This window comes from Protopterus annectens, chromosome 15.part0, assembly GCF_019279795.1.
Source record: "Protopterus annectens isolate FY-2018-M chromosome 15.part0, PAN1.0, whole genome shotgun sequence".
NCBI lineage: Eukaryota > Metazoa > Chordata > Ceratodontiformes > Protopteridae > Protopterus > Protopterus annectens.
The window spans coordinates 629991022-630013863 of record NC_056749.1 but is presented as its reverse complement, the minus strand read 5'-3'; the positions used below and the strand labels follow the sequence as shown (position 1 = coordinate 630013863).

Sequence of the window (22842 nt, the reverse complement as noted above, 5' to 3'; positions counted from 1 at the left end):
TAGTTTTAGGTTGGAGATACCGGATAAGGCTTCCTACAGGGGTGTGAAAGGAGACCCTGTACTGGATATAATGCTTAATCAAAAATCCTCCCAGACACTCAGAATGTGAACAGATTGCAAAAAAAATAAATAAATAATTTAGTGGATGTAAGCATGTTTCACTGTACTTTACTGTAAGACTCATACAGACTAAGCTTAGTCAAGTCAAGCTTATAAATGTAGACGATAAAAGGGAAATACAGCTTTCATAACAGGGGGATGCTAACTACATACGATGTGATACAGTGTTCCTTTATAATTTAGTAATCTGGGATAGTGAGCCATGTGACCAGCGCTGGATTTGTAGTCTAGATAAAAGAATTGCAATAATAAAACAACAGCTGCAGACCAAGAATCTAAGCTTATTATACTTTCTAATGCCTTGGCAAGATGCCTTCATTGGAGTACAAGAAACTATCCAGATAAAAACATTTAATCTTCCCTAAGTTTAATAACATTAATTCTGAACCTGTGATTTATACTGCGGTGGTGGTGCTACGGTAGCGTTGTCGCTTCACAGTAAGACGTTGTCCTGTTAGATTCTCAGCTACAGCGTCTTCTTTGTGGAGACATGTGTGAATGGGAGTACCTTCATTGAAGGTTGTGCGTCAGAGCTGGCAACTAGGCATGTAAAAATCTACTGCCAATCATTAGCAGACCGGAGTTCCACTGTGGCGATCCCTACCTGGGAAAAGACGAAAGACACAGCACTCTCAAGGTGTGATTTATATTTTACAATGTCTTCACAAGTTGTTTTATATTGGGGAAAGCCATAGGGCTTTCAAAGTAAGATTACAGGAACATGTTAGAAATGTAAGCTTGGAAAGCCCTCTGGCACTTCATTTTACAGATTTTTCACAATAGTGATGCTTCTTTCTTAAAAGGTTGTATTTTAGAACAACCTTTATTATTCGTGGTTTACTGGACTTGTTTGCAATTTCAATATCTCCTGGTCCTTTTGGCTTCTTCTTTTTTCGTGGTATTGGTTTTGGAGTGGAAGTTGGCCGTTTGCATTCTTTTTTGTATTTTAGAACAAGTTAAATTGCTTATAGGAGAAGGTAGAAGTCTTAAAGAGACGTTATTGTATAAGGAAATTGTTTATATTTTAAAATACAACACTTTGAGCCCTAAAGGGTTAAACAAAGATTGTAACTGCAAGTATGTTATTTAATTGATGTACTGAGGTGTTGATTGCTTTATGACTGATTATTTAAATGTTTTTTTTCTGGATAGTTTCTTGTACTCCAGTGAAGACATCTTGCTGAGATGCTACAGAGTGTAATAAACTTGGATTCTTGGTCTGCAGCTGCTGTTTTATTATTTGGATATGTATTTTTGGTGTTTTTTTTGTAGATACAAGAATTGACCTGAACACATCTTTTGTGTGTCTTTGCCCACGACTCTGTGCCATTCAGAACTATGCTATTTTGCAATGCCAAGTCTTCAACACGTGTGATAGCTCAACCACAGGTGCTGCCAAAATGGCTGCAACAAGCAAATTACCTAAAAGTATAAAAATCCATATGCACTTAAGCAGCTTTCTTATTTACAGTTATACACATCTCCACAGAAACTGTTAAATATATACATACATATACAGGACTGCAAGTGAATATTTTACCACAGATAATTCAGCATGCTCTTTTATTTCTCAGAAAGATCATATTTAGAGGAACACCCAAGGCAATCATTGCTTGGGAGAAATGCATACTGTACTTGGTATACAGATGCAAAAACTGTTTTTGTGCGTTTTCAAAAAGTTAGATTTTGCATTCACCCAGGCTGTTTACATATAAACACACACACACACACACACACACACACACACATATATATATATATATATATATATATATATATATATATATATATATACACACACACACACACACACACACACACACACACACACGTCTGGTAGTTCCCTCCTCTCCAATACTACTGCACTGGCAAGAAAAGAAAATAAATTGCCACACTATTTTTAAAGTACTGGTAAGACAGAAACTATAGACAGAATCTTTAATGGTACTGACTTTATGAGGAAGTTATACATAATGGGTCTATATCACTTCAGTGAAAATTCAGTTCAGCGAATGGCATTTTCGGTTCACTTACACCAATCATGCCGTTTGTCAAACTGTTCATACTGAGAATGCGGTACAGTGAGGATCAGGAAATATGTCCTTCCACCACTGCAGTGCGATCTTGGGAGTTGGTATATATAATCAGCAGGAGGTGTGGGGGCACATCCTCCCAAAAGAGCAGATTTCGATGAACTGTCACTTCGCTGAAGTGATATAGACCCATATATAATATATGTACATCACATTATTGAACATAATGCTTTTTTTGCGCATATAATAGGGGAAATATACTTATTCTTGATGGTATTTAGCGAAAGTATGCAAAATGACTAGAAGATGTTAAAATATTTACTTATGACTAAATTAAATCAGCTTGAACTACATTCTATCAGCTACATATACACAATGTGGCAAATTATGCCTGGAACACAAGCCAGTTACAAATGAGGGACTGTGTTGCTTAATACTGATCTTCTGGACTCAATGTCCTACTAGAGGTGGAAGATTTACATTCAGAATAACTAAATGCAGGACTTCTCTGAGGTCCAAATTTTTAACACATTCAATGGTTTATATGTGGAACAAAACACTTTTACAAAGTGCGACTGCAAATATTTAAAAAAAATCTTGACATTTCAATGTGCTTTAATATTTATTCACTTAATCCAGAGTTGACATTTTAAATTGGCTCAGGCCCTAATATGGTTATTTCCTGAACTATGAACTATAAATTTGTGACAGATAATTTTGCTTTACTGCTGTTTATTTCTTTAAATTCAAAGCACCTACAGTACATATGACTCCTGTAAGAAAATATGTAAAAGATTTATATTTAACAGCTAAATAAAACATACATAAACTCTTCTATTCATCTACTACTCTGGTAAGTATTTATTTTTTTAAATATACACAGTAAAACAAAGACATTCACTTACAACAGAAGCTACAATGTGTTCAAAGAGTTGGTTAAAAATGTGCTACAACTTTGCCTTAGAAAAGGGGTTGGAATTGCTGACATACTACAGTCAAGTTCCAGCTGATGGATTTTTCAGGTAATGCCAAAAATTCCTTATATTAAAGTTAGCATGTTGAACCACAATAATGCTGTCTGACGCAAAATCCAAAGTTGCAAGAAAGGTATCAGCTGACAGGCTGGCCTGATACATTGTCCAGTGAAGAACAGCAACCATGTCTTAACCCTTTGCTAGATACAAATTACTTTCTGCTATTAAGACTCAGTGATGAAGATAAGGTCAAAGACCAGCTGAAAATTTTTAATAAGTGATTTCAAACTCTGGACCACATACACATCAACAGTCCCCGATTTTGCCAAATATTTTTGCACTGCATCATGTAAAAGTTTTGATTTTCTGGTAAATCACTGAGGATTGCAGTCAGTTAATTTTATTTATTTTACATTTGTTTACCAGGATAGTCTGACTGGAGACATGTCCATTTACAGCGGAGGCCCGGGGAGAAAAGCACCATATGAGTTACAAATAATAATCAAACGTAGTACAAGTTACATATAGGAAATGTTAGTCATAAGCACTTTTATACAAAAAGTAGGAAATGTAAAGTCAAAATTATTATAAAAATTAAATTTTAGGCTAGTGGTAGGGATTCCTGAGTTTATACATACCAGCAGAATTTTATGTCAGTAGCTAGAAGACTGATGTGATATGTGGTAGGGGTTTTATGTGATGCATGGGCACAGCCTAGAATTCACTAGGTGTGCTTTGAGAAAATTTTTTAAACAGATTAGTTGAAGGAGCAGATGTTAGAGTAGGGGGAAGGTTGTTCCAGTTTCTTGCTATATTGTGGGAGAACAGAGCTTTACCTGCAGAGTTATTGGCTGAGGAGATGCAGAGTAGAGTTTTTTCAGAAGAGCAGAGAGGGCAATTTGATACGTACTGGGTTAGGAGTTGTTTTAGGGATGAGGTTTTGTTAGGATAATTCACAATATTGTAGGCTAGTACTAACTGGTGATAGTTAAGTAGTTGAGGAAGTTCTAACCATTTAAGCTCACGTAATGCTTGACAGTGATGGGTTTTGAAGGTGAAGTTAAAGTAGTCCACAGCTTGCTCTAAGCTTAATGTTAGTAGTGGGTCCCATCATTTACAGTATTTTAAGATGTGATTAAATTCTTGTATATTCAGTTTACTGTCATCTCTAACAACTCTAACAACTCTAAAAATTGTAGGGTTATTGAGGTTGGTGCATTTGCGTAGTAGGAATCTGGGGAGGTGGTCACTGTCTGGTAGACATCCAGTGTGATATTTTTGTTTGAAGCAGTTCACTAATGTCCAATCTAAGACTGTTTTTTTGTGGGATATTTTGTCTACTCTGGTGGGTTCCTGGATGAGTTGGGTAAAGCCAAAGAGACTGATGTGATTTGTGGGGATGTTGGAGTTACAAGCTAACCAGTCTGTGTTTAGGTCACCTAAAAGAATGGTTTCCTGGGGGTAGTTTATTTGAGATCCATTGTAAGATCTTCTTTATGGTGGGGGTGTTATTACCTGGGGGGATGTAACAGCAGATGATACTGACTTTTTTGGAGTTATTTATAAACAGAGTTGAGATAATGGTTTTGGCTTTTTGAAATGTAGGTATAGGGATTTCAAGGGGTTTTATGCTGAGTGCATTTTTAAATAGTATGGTGACTCCTCCTCCTTTCCTGCCTGTTCTATCCTGCCTTAATATGTTATACCCTGGTGGGTGAATTTCCTCTTTCTGGATGCTGGGTTTTAACCAAGTTTCAGTTATGGTTACTATTTCTGGGGAGTAATGGGTTATAAATGTATGTATATCTGGAAGTTTGTTAGTCATACGCCTGGAGTTGATGTTAATGACTAGTAGGTCTGATTTTTGTTTAGGTGGGAGTGGGGTATTGCTTGGCCCTGGATTTGGGTGTATGTCTCCTGAGATGAGAAGTTTCTTTGTATTTGTTAATATGTGTTTTATTCTACATGTTATTTCTTTGTAGTACATATATCATAGTTTTGTGGTGTGGTTAGTTGTTAATTGGATTCTGTATATGTGTAGCATTGAGCTATCTTTAAATATTGAGGCAGTAACTGGGAAGTGTATATGTGTGTATGCTTTAATATCGGTATGTGTTGTACAGTACACTGTGTTTTGTTTTGAGGTGGTAGGGTGGGTGGATGTGAGCTTTGTTAGTATTGTGAGGGTGAAGAGGAGACAACCTAATATGAGTTTCATTTTCTTTTAAGTAATGGACAGAAATTTATATAGAATGGAGGGAGAAAGTGGTGTTTGTGAAGGGTCTAAGTTAAATATTCGAACATCCAAAATGTCGAACGTTACATGGTCGAGACCAAATGTTCAACATTTGGATGTTTAAATATCACATAAAAAAAAAAGAAAAAGAGAAAAACACACCTTTGAGTAGGGGGGCAAGCCCCCCTGCACCCTCCACACCCCCCCCTACTTAAATACACCAACTCTGGGACCGCACTTCAGTGCAGAAAAGGGAAATTTGCCCTATCTGCACTGTATGGTGCCATTGAAAGTCAATCTTCGAACACTTGAAATTTCGAACGTTTGATCTCGGCCCATGTAACGTTCGAAATTTTATGCGTTTAAAGACTTGACATAGGTCCTTCGTAAATGCCTGGTATGTGGAATGGTTGGGGGGTTAATTAGATGCTAGGGAAGTGGTAGTTTTTGAGTGTGTGTGTGTGGGGTTAGATGGGATAGGCTGATTTGTTGGTGGGTGAGGTTTAGTAGGTATAAATGTAGAGGGGTACTGGGGTCGGGTGGGGAATGCTCAAAAAATACATGTCAATGCAAAACCTGTTGTTTAATAACCTTTCAAGTGAAGTACAGTAATGTAAGAATTGCCCCTAATTTTAGGACCATCTCCCACCAATTATTTTTAGCCTTGTCCAGAATTATTGAGCAAAGAAGTTGAGAGGTATGCTGGGCCACGATAATTTATTTTATTTATTTATTGACCAGGAAAGTCCACTTGGTCAGAAACCCATCTTCAATGGAGGCACAGGGAGAAAAGCTCTAGTTACAGTACAAAGATTATTACAAAAGCATACTTTTACAATAATAGAACAGTGAAATTTTTTTTTTTACAATTTTTAGTAATTAAAAATAAATCAGTAGAACATTTTACACAGTCAGGTAAAGTGTTGGTATTACATATATAGTATTTTAATGGTATTACAGATTCAGTATTTTATTGACAAGCTTTATCATGGCCTAATAATTGAAGTAATAATTAACAGAAAAGTTATGGCTTGTATTACTCACTCTCTGGGCCCTCTAAGAAAAGACCACAGAAGGTAAGGCATTCTTAGTTTTTTAAAACATCCAACACTGTTAATACCATAGTATAAAGTTACTATATTAAAACTACTACTGCACAGGATTTGTTACAGGAAAGTCCACACTGACTGGAGAAGTCCAAAATATCATGCTATGATGACCAACAGTGCCTTAAAATAATTCATTTTCCACCAACAGACTCAAAATAGACTTTGAAATACACAAATTCTATTTTTAACAGATACTGGAAATAATTTTAACTTAGCTAAACATTATTATTCAGGAAGAATTCAGGTCTGTATTATGGTATGTAATTTTCTTCTGAATTTATTGAAAGTTGTGGTCTGCATTAACACATCATACGGGAAAAGTGGAGGGCTACTAAAAATCAATGTTCAACCAGCAAAGCATGCACAAATCAAAAATAAAAGCTCACATTACCTGTGGAACTCCCAATTTTTTACAAGCTTCTAAAAAATTTTCTACATTTCTTCGGCATTTTGCCATGCTTAACTTAGGCTGTAAGAAAACATTTAAAAAAGACATTCTGAAAAATGCAAACAAGTTTATGAGATAGCGGCATAATTTCAAATGCTTTTTTAATGCAAATGTTATTTTATGTACATTATGGCAATATCTAAAAATGTACTATATTATAGTCATCAAGATTACTGTGTAGATGCATCCTACAATTCCTGATTGCAGAGGCCATCTCAGCTAACAAAGCATAATATAACCCACCAGCAGGGAGTACTCCATTAATTAAAGGCCTCTAACAGGTTCCCTGCTGAGCCTAGCCCCTTCTACCTGCCTCATACATGGCACAGTCAACAAAGAAAAAAGGCCAGACACAATTTTACTTAACTCATTCCCACCACTGAAGAATAAAATGTCAACTGGACACAGAGACAAGCAACCAAAGGTTCCAAGACTTTATACTCTTCTATCCACATCCTAGCCTCATGAAGGAAGGTATATGGGCAGGCAGACCAGCTAGCTGCAGCACTCTTATTAAAAGATCTAGTCATGTAAGGTATACATGCAGTTTGGACCGAGTAACTGTGAAACAGATGTCTTTTGTGAAATACTTGTAAAGTAGTAGGAACAGTCAAACAACAAGGTGGTCTAAGAAACAGGGAAGACAATAACCCATTTGTAGTTATCAATAGTAATCCAATGGAATAAACATAACACCTTCATATTTTTTTGTAATGGGTCTGCCAGCTATGCCCCTTATGCAAAGGGCAAAAACCAGTTGCTTAGGTTTCATCTCAGCACTGCATTTTGCAACCTTTCTAACATTTAAATTGTAAAGACAATCCTCTCTGTTAACAATTAATGCATATGAAAAAGACAGGCAAGGTTCAGGTCCTGATGCAGCATGAACGCTGTGGAAACTTTAAGAAGGAACTTGGGATTTGTCTGAAGTCTTAACCTGGGCTAAATTAAAAGAACTGAAAGTTATTCACATTAAACAGTTTGAGGCACCAAGATCTTTCAATCCAATGCAACAGTGATTCAAGGAAGGACATTTATACAGCAAAAAGGCTCAAAGGGTGACGTACTTAAAAGCTCCAGTCCTAGAAAACTTATTCGCACAGACCTGATCTCTAATAAGTTATGAACATATACTTGCAGCTCTTTCTATAAGCACACTTAACTTCTGGTGTTCAAATACGAATAAACTAAAATGCCAAACTCCTTAAGAGAGAGCTACCCTTTTTCAAATTCACCTGTTTTTGCCTTCACTGAAGGCAAAAGGCAGGTGAAGTTGAAAAATGTTTATCTGCTTTTGCCTTCACTGCAATGAAAAATGGTGGTGGTGGTGGGGCAAATGAAAAAAATACAAAGACATTTTCAGTGTGAATAAAAGCTCAAATTCTCATTTCCAATAATGAGTTACTACACAATATGTGCTTATCATAAAAGGAATGAAAGCCTCTTTGAAGAAAGCACCACTGATTACGTGTTTCCTACTCTGCAAGAACTTTTAAAAATTAGTCAGAAACTAACAGTGTTTATTAAACACATAATTAAATGGAAGGTTTCTCAATGAACCCCCCCCCCCTTTATAATGTCACTTTAAAGTGTAGCTTACATTGAAAGCTGTAAAATAATTACTTCATTTTATTAAACAAAGTAACTTAATGGGAAACAAATTGGAGTATGAAAGCACAGGCAGAAAAAAAAAGTTGTGTCTTACCATAACGTTCCATCTGTTTTCTTGATCTTCATTCATTACTGATGGGTGTCTGTTCCGTCCTCGAAACCAAGTCGGCCGTTGTAACAAGCTTGTTCCAGCCAGAAAACTCTCGAGCTAAGCTTTTACCCACAGTGCCCCTCTCCACATTACCTCAGACTGAGTTTGCACGTAAGGACAGGACAGATTACAGGGAGAAAAGCGGAGGCTTTTTCTGAGTAATTTCCTTAGTATAGGAAGGACCATAACTGAACCTCCGAGAGTCTTTAGGAGGGGGATGGTGGGGGGGGGGGGGGTTGTAATGAATGAATGCAGATCAACAACACAGATTGAACTTTATGGTAAGACATAACTTCTTTATCTGATGTTGTTAATCTTCATTCATTCCTTACTGATGAGTCCCTAGTTACCTTGTTTCCAGGAAAGCCTTAAGGAAGAATGCTCCTGAGCACCACTGAACCAAAGGAGGCTCTCCTCCTGGAGACCATATCCAATTCGTAATGCATGATAAAGGTATGAGGAGAGGCCCATGTTGCTGCTGTGCAAATGTCATCCATGGAAGCCCTAGCATGGAAAGCCACAGAAGTTACCACTGATCTTGTGGAATGTGCTTTGATCTTAGATGGAATAGAGACTTTGTTACTATGATATACAAAGAAAATGCAATCTCTCAACCATTTAGACGAGGTAAATTTGGATACTGATTTTCCCACTTTTTGGACCAGAATGGGATATAAACAGTTGGTCAGATTTCCGTATGGATTTTGTTCTGTCAAGATAAAAATGTAGTTGTCTGCGAATATTGAGCAAATGCAAAGTATACTCGCTCTTATTAGAAAAATTTGGGAAAAAGACTGGTAGCTCAATCGTTTTGTTAATAGTTAGATCAGAAATAACCTTACGCAAAAAGGAGGGATTAGTCTGAAGTGATAATCTGTCCCTATGGAAGACCAGGTAGAGACATTTTGTACATAAAGCTTGCAATTCTGAGATCCATCTAGCTGAAGTAATAGTCACCAAACACAAAGTCTTCCAAGACTTGAATTTTAAGTCACAATTGGCTGCAGATTGAAATGGGGAGCTGGTTAAGGTTTGCAGTACCAGGGTCAAGTTCCATGGCTCAACTGGCTGTTTAAAAGGTGACCTGATATGTGCAACACCCTTTAAAAAGGTTTTATACAGCCAGTGAGACATTAAGAAGGAGCCTTGAAAACTTTTATGGAAATTAGAGATTGCTGAAAGGTGGACTCAAATGCAAGACGCTGCAGCTCCAGATTCAAGGAGATTAGATATATAATCTAAAATTATGGGTATTGGTGCTGAAAAAGGATTAATATCCTTTATACAAGACCAAGTAATGAACTGTTTCCATTTACTGAGATAAAAGATTTCTGGTGGCTGGTTTATGGGAAGCCAGAAGGATGTGTCGGATTGGGGAGGATAGGTTGTTTTGCCTGGCAATCAATGGAAGTGGAGAAACCAAGCTGTCAGCTTGAGACTCTATATATTCGGATGAGTCAAAGCCTGTGGATGCGACAGCAATTCCGGAGTTGGATCCAGAATCCAGGGTTGATATACTAAGTGAGGTCATAGGAAGAGAAACCAAATTTGTCGAGGCCAGTACGGTGCAATGAAGATTACTCTGCTTCTCAACCGAAGATCCTTCTTCAAGAATTGCAGGATCCAAGGAAGGGGAAGATAAACATAAAGAAGTCCCATGGGCCAATCGTGTAGAAGAGCTCCCCTTGGGAACTCCCCCTGCGGGTGAAATAGGGCAAAGTAGCTGCTGCATTTGTGATTTGTGGGGGATGCGAATAGGTGGAAGCAAGTTCACCACTATGACAGGATTGAGGGACCACTCGTGAGGCAGGAGGATGCACCTGCTCAATTTGTCTGCAATTACACTGGAATCCCCAGGAATGTGCATTGTAATCAGAAAGCGGTTGGAAGCTATCGCCCATTGCCAGATTCTCATGGCTTCTCGACATAACGGGTAGGACCTGGTTCCACCTTGTTTGTTGATGTACCAGACTACTGACATGTTGCCGGACTGGATGGCAATCATTCCTGAAGGGAGAACAGAATGAAATGCTTGCAACACTAGAAGCACTGCCCTCAGTTCTAGAACACTGATATGCAAATTGGCGTCCATGAATGACCAAGTGCCTTGGGCAGTCTTTCCCTGACAGTGCCCCCCCACCCAATCAGGGAGGTGTCCGTGGTCACTACGGCTTTGGGCTGAGGAGGGGAGAAAGGTCAGCTCCACAGAATCTGTTCTGGCTCCATCCACCAAATTAGGTCTTGCTTGCACACACTGGTTATCCTGATCTGGAATGACATGGGTAGGTCTAAGGGGGACCACTGTGTTAGCAATAGCCACTGAAGAAGCCTCATGTGTAATCTTGCCAATAAGACCATTGTATTGGATGCTGCCATGGACCCTAATAGCTGGAGAACAGCTCGGGCTGGTACTTTGTTTTGATTATCACTTGTAGCTGCAATATGAGTCTCTGTAATCTGTGAAGGGGAAGGTAGACTCGACAAGACTAGGTATCAAACTCTGCCTCTATGAATTCCAGTCTTTGAGATGGGGTAAGCTTGCATCTGCCCTCGTTCTCTATTATCCCTAGGTGGTTCAAAAGCTGCCGGGTGTAGTGAATCGCTGAAAATTGTTGATGCTTGGTTGGGGTGGTGAGTAGTCAAATATCTAGATATGGAAACACCCAAAATCCTTGTAGTCTCAAGTGAGCTGTTACCACTGCCATGCATTTGGTGAACACTCTGGGGGCTGTAGAGAGGCCAAAGGGCAGTGCTGAAATTGGTAGTGATTGGCTCACAGCCAGAAGTGGAGAAATCTTCCAGAGCGTTTGTCCATTTTTATGTGGTAATATGTGTCCTGAATGTCTACAGAGCACATCCAATCGCCTTTTCCCAGGAAAGGGAGTATAGACTGTACCATGACCATCCAAACTTTGCTTGTTTGACAAATTTGTTTAGAATGCTGAGGTCCAGAATTGGCCTCCAGTCCCCCATTTTCTTTGGCACTAAAAAGAACCTTGAGTAAAAGCTGGATTCTGCTTGGTCTGGAGGGACTGTTTGTTTTGATGACCCTTTTTTGAAGCAGCTTTTTAAATTTCTATAGCTGTAAATTTCCTTTGACCGGGTGGAACATCGGGAATGTGCCTTAAAGGCCTTGGGGAAAAAAGTGAAGGGGATGTGATATCCTCTGGTCATTAGTCTGTGGTTATTTCTTGCTAGGCAAAGTGGTACAGAAAGAAACATCCCCCGACTGCTTCCACAGGTAAGCAATCAGGCCGCACTTCAGGAGCCATGTTAAGGCTGTCCTGAGAAAGGATTCCTGGTTACGCGGACCCCCTCTGCCTCTGAAGGGGTGTCTTCCGGTTGAACCCCCCCCCCCAAGGGGAAACTCGCCACGTGTGTCACAGAAAGGACCTTGGGATTTTTTTAACACATCTTTCCACTCCTCTGATTCCAGGAATAGGGTTGTTAAGGTGTACAAAAAATGTACGTCTATGCATTTAAGAAGGAAGACTTAAAAGGGTCTGCGAAATAACACAGACAAATCCAGGCATGGCATCTAGTTGCAATGCCAGCACCTGCTTCTCTTGCCGCCCCTTCGGTTGAGTGCGAAATCAACCTTGTAGACAAATTTGAGATGGACTCCAGGGTAGCAAGCTGTGAGGTGACTTTGTCCCATACCTCATCAGAGACTGCTCCTGCAAGGGTTTCTGAGAGTTCTGAAATTATGTCTCTCTGAAGCAGAGTAAAATGTGCCAGATAGTTCAAGGACCAAATAGCGAAGATTGCTGAAGAAAATACCCGCTTCCCCAATCTATCACCCGAGACTCCCTGTTAGGGGGATGGACAGCAGTGATCTCTTTGGTGAGCTCTTTCTTCATGGCTGCCACCACAACCATAGCATCCACTGGAAGACCCTTGGACCAGTGTGGATTGTCCTCCGGTAGTGAAAGAATTTTATCTGGTCTACGGGGGATAGGTTCAATGGCATCGGCACTCTTCCACTCACGCTGCACGATGAGCTGGACAAGCTCATCTACAGGTGGGGTCACCCAGGAGGTAGAGGGCTGAGCCTGGAAAGCCTGCAAGAACACAGACTCCTCAGAGGAAGGGGTGCTGGACTTCCAATCACCCCGCTACTTCAGGATCTCCAAGATGTCTGCAAAGGACATCAAGATTCCTCTGGGGAATCAACGTGCTTCCTCTTGCACAATCTCTTGCGAGGAACCTCTTCGAGGGGAGCATTAGAGGGGGAACCTTGTTGAAGGGTGTCTTACAGCTCCTAAGCCCGGTGTCCATGAGTAGAGGGCTGTGACAGCTGTGGCTCAGAGGAAAGGAAGGGGCTAATCTACGATGCCGGTGGGACCAACTGAAAGCCTGCAGAGGCCAGTGCCCTCTCCATCACCTGGAAAGCAGGTCTTCCCAAAGAGGGATGGGAGCCAGGAACCGCAAAGGACAAACTTGGAACCAGGGTCACACCCCACTCTAAAAGACCCGCCACCAGGGAGGAAGCCATGGAAGGAGATGGCTCTATTAAAGCTACCAAAACAGAGTCAGATGTACGAAAAGGTGACTCCGTACCAGGAAACATGGTGCCAACAGTTCAATCTTGGCCCGATCAGGCCCGGCTCTGAAGATGACATAAACCAAAGGGTAGTCCCCGGCACCATAGTAAGATCTATCAACAGTGCCGAAAAAGCTGGAACCGGGGATGGTGTCGGTGATGAATGCTCCAAAACCTGCAAGGAGGTCGAAGGAGAAAAATATTGTAGAGGCCTTGGGGCAGAACACTTGGCTCTGAATGGGAGGGCCGGGTTTAGATGGAGTTGAACTTCCTCTGCCCACTAAGAGCTAATCCACTAGCCTCGCTATGTCTAGTTCAGAAAGACTCTTACAGGAATGCGTGGACATCCCTCGAAGGTGAGGTTCGACTTCCTAAGAAGGGGCTATATTGTTGATCATAAAAAGGGTCCACTAAGGGGGAGTACCTTGTTCTAGGGAGTATATCACCTTTCTGTACCAAGGGTAAAGGACCAGTATGAAGTACAGGGAGGGGGGAGGTGACCAGATCTTGGATAACTATTGTTGGCACATAAAGGTGGGTCGGCGTCAAAGTTGAAATTGCAGTTATTGGTGCCATGGTCAATGCAGGTAGTACTATCGGTGCCGAAGAAGCAGAGGACAGCGCCGAGATAGTTGGTTGACTAGGAACCTAAGTCGGAGCCAAGGTTGCAGATTTAGGCCTCAGAGCTGAAAGATATGACAATTTCGGAACTGAAGTCCTGCTAGCATTAACTTGTTTTTACGCTCCACAAGTTTATGGGAGCTGAAATCTTTACAGGTCTGACAATGGGGCTTCTTAGACGGATAAGGCACCCCTAAACAATAAACACAAGATAAAGAGTTATCTATATTAGACATTTTTCTGCCACATGTATCGCAATGTTTGAAACCCATAGTTCCTTTAAAAGGAAAAATTACAAAGATTTAGAAGGAATTACCAGCAATGGTAATAGGAATACCCATACAGGTAAAGAAAAGGAAGTACCAGCGATGGTACAAAGAGTACCAAAACTTGCTAGAAAGTTTCAGAAAGATAACTAGAGGGACACAAAATATATATAGGAATGTGCAATAACGCTTAATGAAGAAAACAAAGTAATAAAGCTAGAAGACAAGAAAATTAGTAAAATATTTAGTGACTTAGTTGAGAACCTGGCCTGACACATCTTGTTTTGTATGTGGCAAATGAAATCTGAGGTAAACAGGGGCACTATGGGTAAAAGCTTAGCTCGAGAATTTTCTGGCTGGTGTGAGCTTGTTGTAATGGCCAGCTCAGTTCCGAGGATGGAACTGACACCCATTAGTAAGGAATGAATGAAGATTAACAACGTCAGATCAAGAAACTTCATTTCTCAGCAATGCTAAAGGAGTCAGAAAGTTTAGGCATTCTGCATTTCAGTACAACAATTCTGCCAAGTACTGGAACTCATCTTAATATCCTGATGATTATAATTGTAGTTGTTGGTGCAGTGGTCAATGCAGGTAGTACTATTGGTGCCGAAGAAGCAGAGGATGGCACCGAGATAGTTGGTTGACTCAGAACCTAAGTCGGAGCCGATGTTGTCATTCTAAGGGGATCCAGTATCTGTCTGCTTGGGATGACATGGTCGACAGACCATGATGCTTTGCCACAGATGGCTTGCACTTGTCGCCCCTGGGATTCCGGATACTGGCTAAGGCTCATGCTGCCCCTATAGTGCCTTTTTAGGCAAGGTTCAAATAAGAAATTCACCACTGTAACAGGAACAGGCAAGCAAAAACTGAGGGTAATGCTGCTCAATGCTAGAAGTCTAAATCTCAAAATGCAATCACTCGAAGGTACTCCTTAAAATGGAGAACATCGATATCTGTGCAGTGACTGAGACTTGGTTCAAGGCTCCAGAGAGCACCCCTGCACTACCAGGCTATAACTCATACCACATTTTTCAGCCATGTAACCTGGACTGAAACACCAAAGATGGAGGTGTATCCACATTCATTAAGGATATCCACACCTCCAGGCTAGTTGCTTAGCATAATGTATCTGAGGTTATCCAAGTTCAACTAACTCTGGGCAAAACTGCAATCCAAATTGTAGCCTGCTACAGATCCCCCACCGTGCCCCAGGATTCCCACTCCTCTTTTCTTGATGTACTGGAAAATATTAGGGTTCAACCAAACACCCTAATAATGGGCGACTTCAACTACCCCACCATTAACTGGGAAAACTACTCATGTACCAACTGCTTAGTTCAACCCTTTCTGGAATTCATAAACTCCAATGCCCTGGATCAATTTATCTACACCCCCACAAGGGGCAACAGTATCCTAGACCTAGTCATTACCAACATGAGTGACCGGTGATCCACACCTGAAATCAACTCCTCGTTGGTCCAATCCAACCATAAGCTAATCACCCTTGATAGCCACATCCCCCCCCCCCCCCCATTAAGGAAACCACAGTAAAAAATGTCTCCAAAGCCATCTTCATGCTTCTTAGGACAGAAGTGGTGAACTTCATGACATCCATGCAGAGGGACAATACAGTTACAACTGCCGAATCCTACACAAGTGCACTCTATAAGCACTTACACGACTGCATGGATCGTGCTATCCCAAACGGAACCAAGATGCTATCCTCCAAAAAAAGGAAGCCGATCTGGTGGTCCCCTGCCATAAACAAACTGTACAACAGAAGGAAGAAACTGTTGCAAAAGAGAGTAAAATCCCATGAGTAGAGGAGCTCCCTGGTCAGCCTCAGCAAGAAGCTGAGATCCCTTATAAGATCCTCCAAAGCTAGCTACGAAAACAAAACCACCACTAATTCTAAGAACAACCACAAAGCATTCTATAGCTATATCAAGAATCTTGATGGCAACACCCAGATCTGCTCTGACTTACAGCACAACGGCACAAAAATTACAGAACCAACTGATATTACCAACATCCTGATAGATAGGTTCAGTGCTAACTTTACCCACCCCCTAAAGGGCCCATATCTATATAGGAAGAATGCAGAGTCCCTGTAATCACAACTATGCAGGTAAAAGCTGCACTCTCTATCGCTAAAAACACAGCATCCATGGGACCGGACAACATCACAGGCTGCGTTTTACACGAACTGGCTCCCCACTTAAGCACCATGTTCAATAATAGCCTTGCATCAGGCTTTGTGCCCACGGAATGCAACAGTTATCCCACTCCACAAAGGGGGAGCCACCACTGATCCCAGGAACTATCAACCTATTAGTCTGACGAGCCTGGTCTGCAAGGCCATGGAATGTATCATCATGCAACTCATAAACAAAGACATTGATAACCTCCAAACTCTGGATCCCACCCAGTTCGAGTTTGTAAAAGGCAGATCATGCCTCCTGAACCTGATCGACTTCTTTGAGGCAGTCACCAAATCTGTAGACGAGGGTAAGGTGGTTCACACAGCCTATCTTGACCCTGTCAAGGCTTTCGACACCATCCCCCATTCTGGAATTATAGCTAAACTCACTAATCTAGGTATAAATCCCTACATCACAAGATGGGTTGCCAACTGGCTCACTGACAGCACCCACACTGTAAAAGTTGCAGACTCCAAATCTGACCTCAAAGCAGTGACAAGTGGAGTATCACAGAGTTCCGTCCTAGGACCTCTCCTGTTTGGTATCTACTTCTCTGAAGTACAGGCTAACACAGATGGCCTCTGGCTAACGAAGTTCGCAGATGACTGCAAACTAGGAGCCATAGTCAAGTCCCCAAATGATGTGGACATCCTACAGAAGGGCTTTGCTGAGACAGATGCCTGGTGTCAGAGCCATGGCCTCAAGCTCAATGCCAAAAAGTGCAGTGTCATCCCCTTTGGTAAAAACTCTGTACCCATGAACTACCACATAGGCAACAATCTACTTAACACCGAATGTGTGATAAGAGACCTTGGGACTCAGGTGGACAGTAGTCTCTCCTTTGACAGTCACATCACCACAGTAGTCAGGAAGTCCTTCTACATGGCACACCTCATCATAAAAGGGTTCTCATCCAGGAAAAAAGAGGTCATTGTTCCCCTCTACTCGACACTCATTAGACCCATTATAGAGTACAATGCCCCTTTTGGAATGTACCTCACAAGACATCTGCAGCAGCTGGAAAGGCCACAGAAGTACCTCACAAAGAGGATTATTGGCCTCAAACAAAAGTCCTACACTGGCCACCTCAAAAAACTCCAGCTTTACTCCATAGCATATCGCCTACTCTGAGGTGATCTCTGCCTAACATATAAAGCTATGTCAAACCCAGAGCTGTTAGACATGCTAAACCTAAAGAAATCCCAATCCCTCCGAGCTACACGCTCCAGGGACCTAAGCCTTGCCACCACAATAAACAGGACATGCTGGAGGAATAGATTCCTGTCCCAGAGACTTCCCATACTCTGGAACAGGCTACCCATCTATGTCAAGCAAAGTTCTTCATTAGCACTCTTCAAGAAATATCTTGATGAGTGGATGGGAAATAGGAAATACACCCCGGGGATCACTTCTGTGTCTCTGCTCGACAGTGGCACAGGAAAATAACTTTCTTGGGTGGCGTTAGCCAGGGAACCTTGTTGGCTAGGCTTACATAGGCCCTTGGGCCGATAGCCTAGTACCTACCTATGATACCGAGAGTGGTTAGTTACATAGCACTGAGCACAAAATGTAATATCCTGTTCCTCTGAGAATGGTTAGCTACACATCACAAACATAATACATGACCTTCAAGGGGATCTCCAACAGAAAGGCACTCTCCTTAATGCAAATGATAAATAAATGAGAGCATTTGTTCTGCTTTCCAGAGTCCTGGAACACCTAAAGTAAAACAAACTATTTGCAGACTGAAGTGGGGAGAGAAAGGGAAATTATAGCTATGCAAGGTCTTCACCATGACGGCAAATGACCAAAGTATTCTCTTCTCAGCACTTGTCTGGGTATATAGGAAAATCCACTGACACCCTTGTTCACAGCTTCCAGCAGTCAATGAGGTGACAAATTCCAAATTGCTGGCAGGCTTGACAGCAACTGTCCGGAGCTCTCAAACACAGTTACATTTTAAAGCAGCTTATTCTCTAATTTGTTTATTACCCGCGGTGGTGGTACTGCGGTAGCGTTGTCGCCTCACAGTAAGACACTGTCCGGTTTGATTCTCAGCTAGAGCGTCTTCTGCATGGAGGCATGCGTGAATGGGTGCACCTTTGTTGAAGGTTGTGTGTCAGGCCCGGCAAGCCGGTACGTAAAAATCAACTGCCAATCATTAGCAGACCGGAGTTCCGCTGTGACGTCCCCTAACCGGGAAAAGCCGAAAGACGCAAATTCTCTAATTTGTTTAATTTAACACACTAACACCTCTGCGCTGTGGAAAGCCACACCTCTAGCAGACTACACATATCCTTACACTGCACATGTTTTCAAAAAATCATGTTAAAAAGCATAAGCTAAACAAATGCAATTATTTTGTGAAGAATAAAAGCTATTAAAATGTTACAAGCATCAAAGTTAGATAAAATGTCCTTTACAGAGGCAATTGTTTGTCTTTCAGCTTTTCTCGGTTAGGGGTCGCCACAGCGGAACTCCAGTCCATTAATGATTGTCAGTTGGTTTTTATGGTGTTGAGTTGCCAGCCCAATGCCCAACCTTCAACGAAGGCACGCCCATTCAACGCATGTCTTTCAAACGCCCACTCGACTGCGGGGAGGACACGCAGACTCCACACAGAAGGCACTCCCAAACCCAAGCAGAGAATCGAACGGGAGAACCTCTTGCTGTGAGGCAACAACGCTACCGCTGCACCACCGTGGAAGTATAATATATTCAAAGTTTCTTCATTAATATTATAATGCGCATAAACTCAGTGTAATATTTTCTCTGAAGTTTCACAAACAAGTTATCATATCGTGAAAACTGTAAAAACTAGACAAATTCTCAGAACACTTTTGTTAGTCATACATGAGCTTTCATATGACAACAAGAAATTCAGTCTCACAGCAGTTGGTTACTGACATACTCATATAAAGTATAAAATTATTCATTGTATCGCCACCAATATAAACAACAATGGCTATCTTTCAAGATGTGCAAATTATGGTGCAAGTATCTAGCCGCATCTCCACTATAGTGTACCATACATGAAAATTGAATAGTTTTTTTTTTTTTTTGGTCTCCCACCAACACATTTCATACTATACCCCTCAATAAAATGTAGATCTCTCAGTTATGAAAATAAGACTGCAAATATGAATACCAATGGGTAAATGGTGATTAATTTCTCTATTGTGTTATATCCTAGATTAACAATCTTAGTGTCAATTTATTAGTTATGGACTACCCTTTCTAAAACTCTCAATTATTAATTGGTAAGTCAGTTAGTTAATGAAGCCAGACCCAAAAAATGTCTGGATGCCATAAGAAACTAAGGGTGCTGAAGTGTGCAAAAAAGGTGCTACAGCCTTGAATGAGCTTAACCTGGAGGAAAGATATTGTTTTTGACTGGCCAAAAGGTTTGTGAGGCTGTTTTCTACTTCTCTTATAGGTTGTTTTATGGGCATTTTTCACTGGCATTTCAGATAAAAAAAATTAGTACAAGAGAGAAAGAGCTGAATTGTCCTCCTGCCATGAGACCAGCATCCTTTTGACTTGCTTTCCAAATAAACTGCTGTCAGTGAAGGAGGCATTCTGTGCATAATGTTCTACATCATTCTGAAGTAGAAAGATGTAGTCATGTGCTTCTCTACACTGCGATTCCAAATGTTTTTTCATACAACAAAAGTTTATAATGTCAAAGATCAACCTCAGCGACTGCAATCATGTTTTACTACAACTGTCTAGGTTCTAATGCTCAAGATTTCAAATGTTTTTCAACAATTGTTCAGTGCGATTTATTATTTTTCTGAGACATCCCCAGTGCCTAGTGATGTACCTATTCTGGCTGAAAATGTGAAGGCCTACAATAAGTATATATACCATTTTGCACCTCCCCATGGGAGTATTTTGATTTTTTATCCATGAGCATGTCAATGAGCTGCTTCTTGTTGCTGCAGTAGCTGTGGAGGATACCATAAAGTGCTGCCCAATCCCTCACAAAGAAAAAAAAGCCATTGCACAGAAGGGAACTTGTACTTCTTATACCATCTATAATCTATGCTAGGGAGTTTTTACATAATCATACAGGCTGATTCACTTGCAGAATTTATAACAGGAAGGAAGAGAGGAACCTGTGAGCAAGAAAGTCTTGAAAACATGTCAGGGCACTTCCCTTCAATTTAGATACTCACAGAGAAAGCATGCTCTACCCTAACAAAGGCCCAGAAAACAAAGGTGATTTGGGCAAGGCGTGGTCTTCCCTTATTCTTGCTTAGTGATATGCTCTTGTCCTGAAGATGCTAAGGAGTGATCAGTATAGCAATGACTTCTGTAATATACACAACAACATATGTTTTGATGTCTTGGATTTTTTATGATAGTAAAATGAACATTTCTGATGTTATTATTCTGTGAGTAATCCTGGCTGAGCCTGCGGTTGGTCAAACTACTATACGTATTTTACTCTGGTGTATAAATTTAAATAAAAATATATAAATGAAATAAACATATGCTGAGGATTGACCTAGCCAAGCCCCACACAGATTAGAATGAAAAGGTCTAGGCAGGGTAGCAATTTTTTTCAAAGTAGCCAGGGCTAAACTCTTAAGAATTTACTTTAAGACACTGACAAGGAAGATGTCAGCTAACAATGATTTTGGACATAGGTTATTACAAATGGAAACTAGATTTACTATTAATTATAGAACCTTGCAACCTAATGGCATGAATTTAGATATGAATCTTAATGTTTAATTTTTATATTCAGGTTTAATAAATGATACAAAGTAAAGATGTATAAAAATATTGTACTGCAGATGGGGGCAAGCTTTTTGGTGTTTTCTATTCAGCTTGTCTAGAATAACCTGACAAAATGAGGTGAACTACAATATAGCAAAATATATTTTTCACTACTTAAAGAAAAACAAACAAGCCCAGGTTACTGATAGACCTACCAGGAGCAGAAATATACTCAAGGTCTCTAAACAGCCAACATTTTGACTTCACCTTCACATTCTTTTTCCAGCTTTAACTGCAAATGAACACTCCATTCATTCACTCTAAGTTGATATCCAGTGAATTCTGTTAACCCTTATCAGTTGATAATATTGCACATAACAATATAAGGTCAAGAACTGGTCAATTACTGGAACTAGCAGTATCAAAATACTCAGAGAACATCTCAAATCAAGGAGAAGATACAGTCTTTTAAAATCCACAAATAAAGATTATGGATTTAAAGTTACTGAAAATACAAAAGCAGTGGGTGAAAAAAATGCAGGCAACTTAAAGTAAAACATGGAGAAAAACTTGGCTTATATAGCAAAGACAAGAGAAGATCTTGTTTGGATACAGCATGTTAGCACATTTAAAGAATGAATCACAGACACCATGGAACCTGGAAAACACTGCAACATTCACAGCTGATGATAAATTAGCCCTTCATATTCATCAATGAAGAGGTACTTTTTGTAACCCTGCAAGCACTACAGAGACCAGTAGTTTGAATCAGGCCACCAATAACCAACTGCTAAATACTATTGAAGTATTATCCATTCTGAAGTCTTTGTAAATTAATAAATCTCCAGTTCATGACCACATTTTTAGCCATGGTCTATATGCTCCACCACATGAATTAGCACAACTGCTGATGCATTCTTTTAAAACTAGCTTGGTTTAGCCAGGCCCTATAGGCTACAAAAGAAGTTCACTCATCAAGACAATGTAGTGTTATAGGTGACTTTATAGTGCACTGCATTAATTTACTATTCAGAAGTCTGAGCAACAACAGGATAACATACAACCATTTATGTGCTAGAATTTGACATATCACTACGGCATGCAAGGACTGTGGTGGTGGTGCTGCGGTAGCATTGTCACCTCACAGTTAGACGTTGCCCGTTCGATTCTCAGTTATAGCGTCTTCTGTGTAGCGACATGCGTGAATGAGCGTTCCTTCGTTGAAGGTTGTGCGTTAGGCCCGGCAAACCAGTACGTAAAAATCTACTGCCAATCATTAGCGGACCGGAGTTCCACTGTGGCGACCCCTAACCGGGAAAAGCCGAAAGACACAAACAAACAAACAAACTATGGCATGCAAGTCCCTTAATCCCAAGTATGAATATGGCATGGTCAATGTTTATGTGGGTGTGAATGACTAGTAAAACACCCCCTTACACTATATGGAGGAGGACATGATGGATCTCTGAATAGGTCCCTAATGTTGAAAGGAACCTAGTCTTGAGCAGTATTCCACCATTACAAAGAATGAGGCAGCAATATAAGGAAAGGAAGACTAACAGTATTATGTCTGTGATTCATCCTTTAAATGTGATAAAGTGCTGTATCCAAAAAAGATCTTCTCTTATCTTTGCTACTGGAAGCCAACCTTTTCTGTTACTAGTATCATTCAGTGTGTGTCCAATGCTTGACCTTGTCACTTCTTCATTTACCTGTCTGAGGGGGATTCCAACATAATGCGATTTTGTTCTTTTCTTTTAGAGCTGTGAGCTTTTTTATAGCTGTTGTATTGTGGGTT

The 22842-nt window shown here is 40.5% G+C and overlaps 1 protein-coding gene across 1 annotated transcript in view; it reads right to left on the bottom strand.

Annotated features, from left to right (window-relative positions):
- Nucleotides 1-22842, bottom strand: part of LRCH2 (leucine rich repeats and calponin homology domain containing 2) — a 2522829-nt gene that overhangs the window by 160226 nt on the left and 2339761 nt on the right. The window contains exon 22 of the mRNA XM_044057297.1: nt 6864-6941. Coding sequence (XP_043913232.1) covers nt 6864-6941 — 78 coding nt within the window. The remainder of the gene's footprint in view (nt 1-6863; nt 6942-22842) is intronic.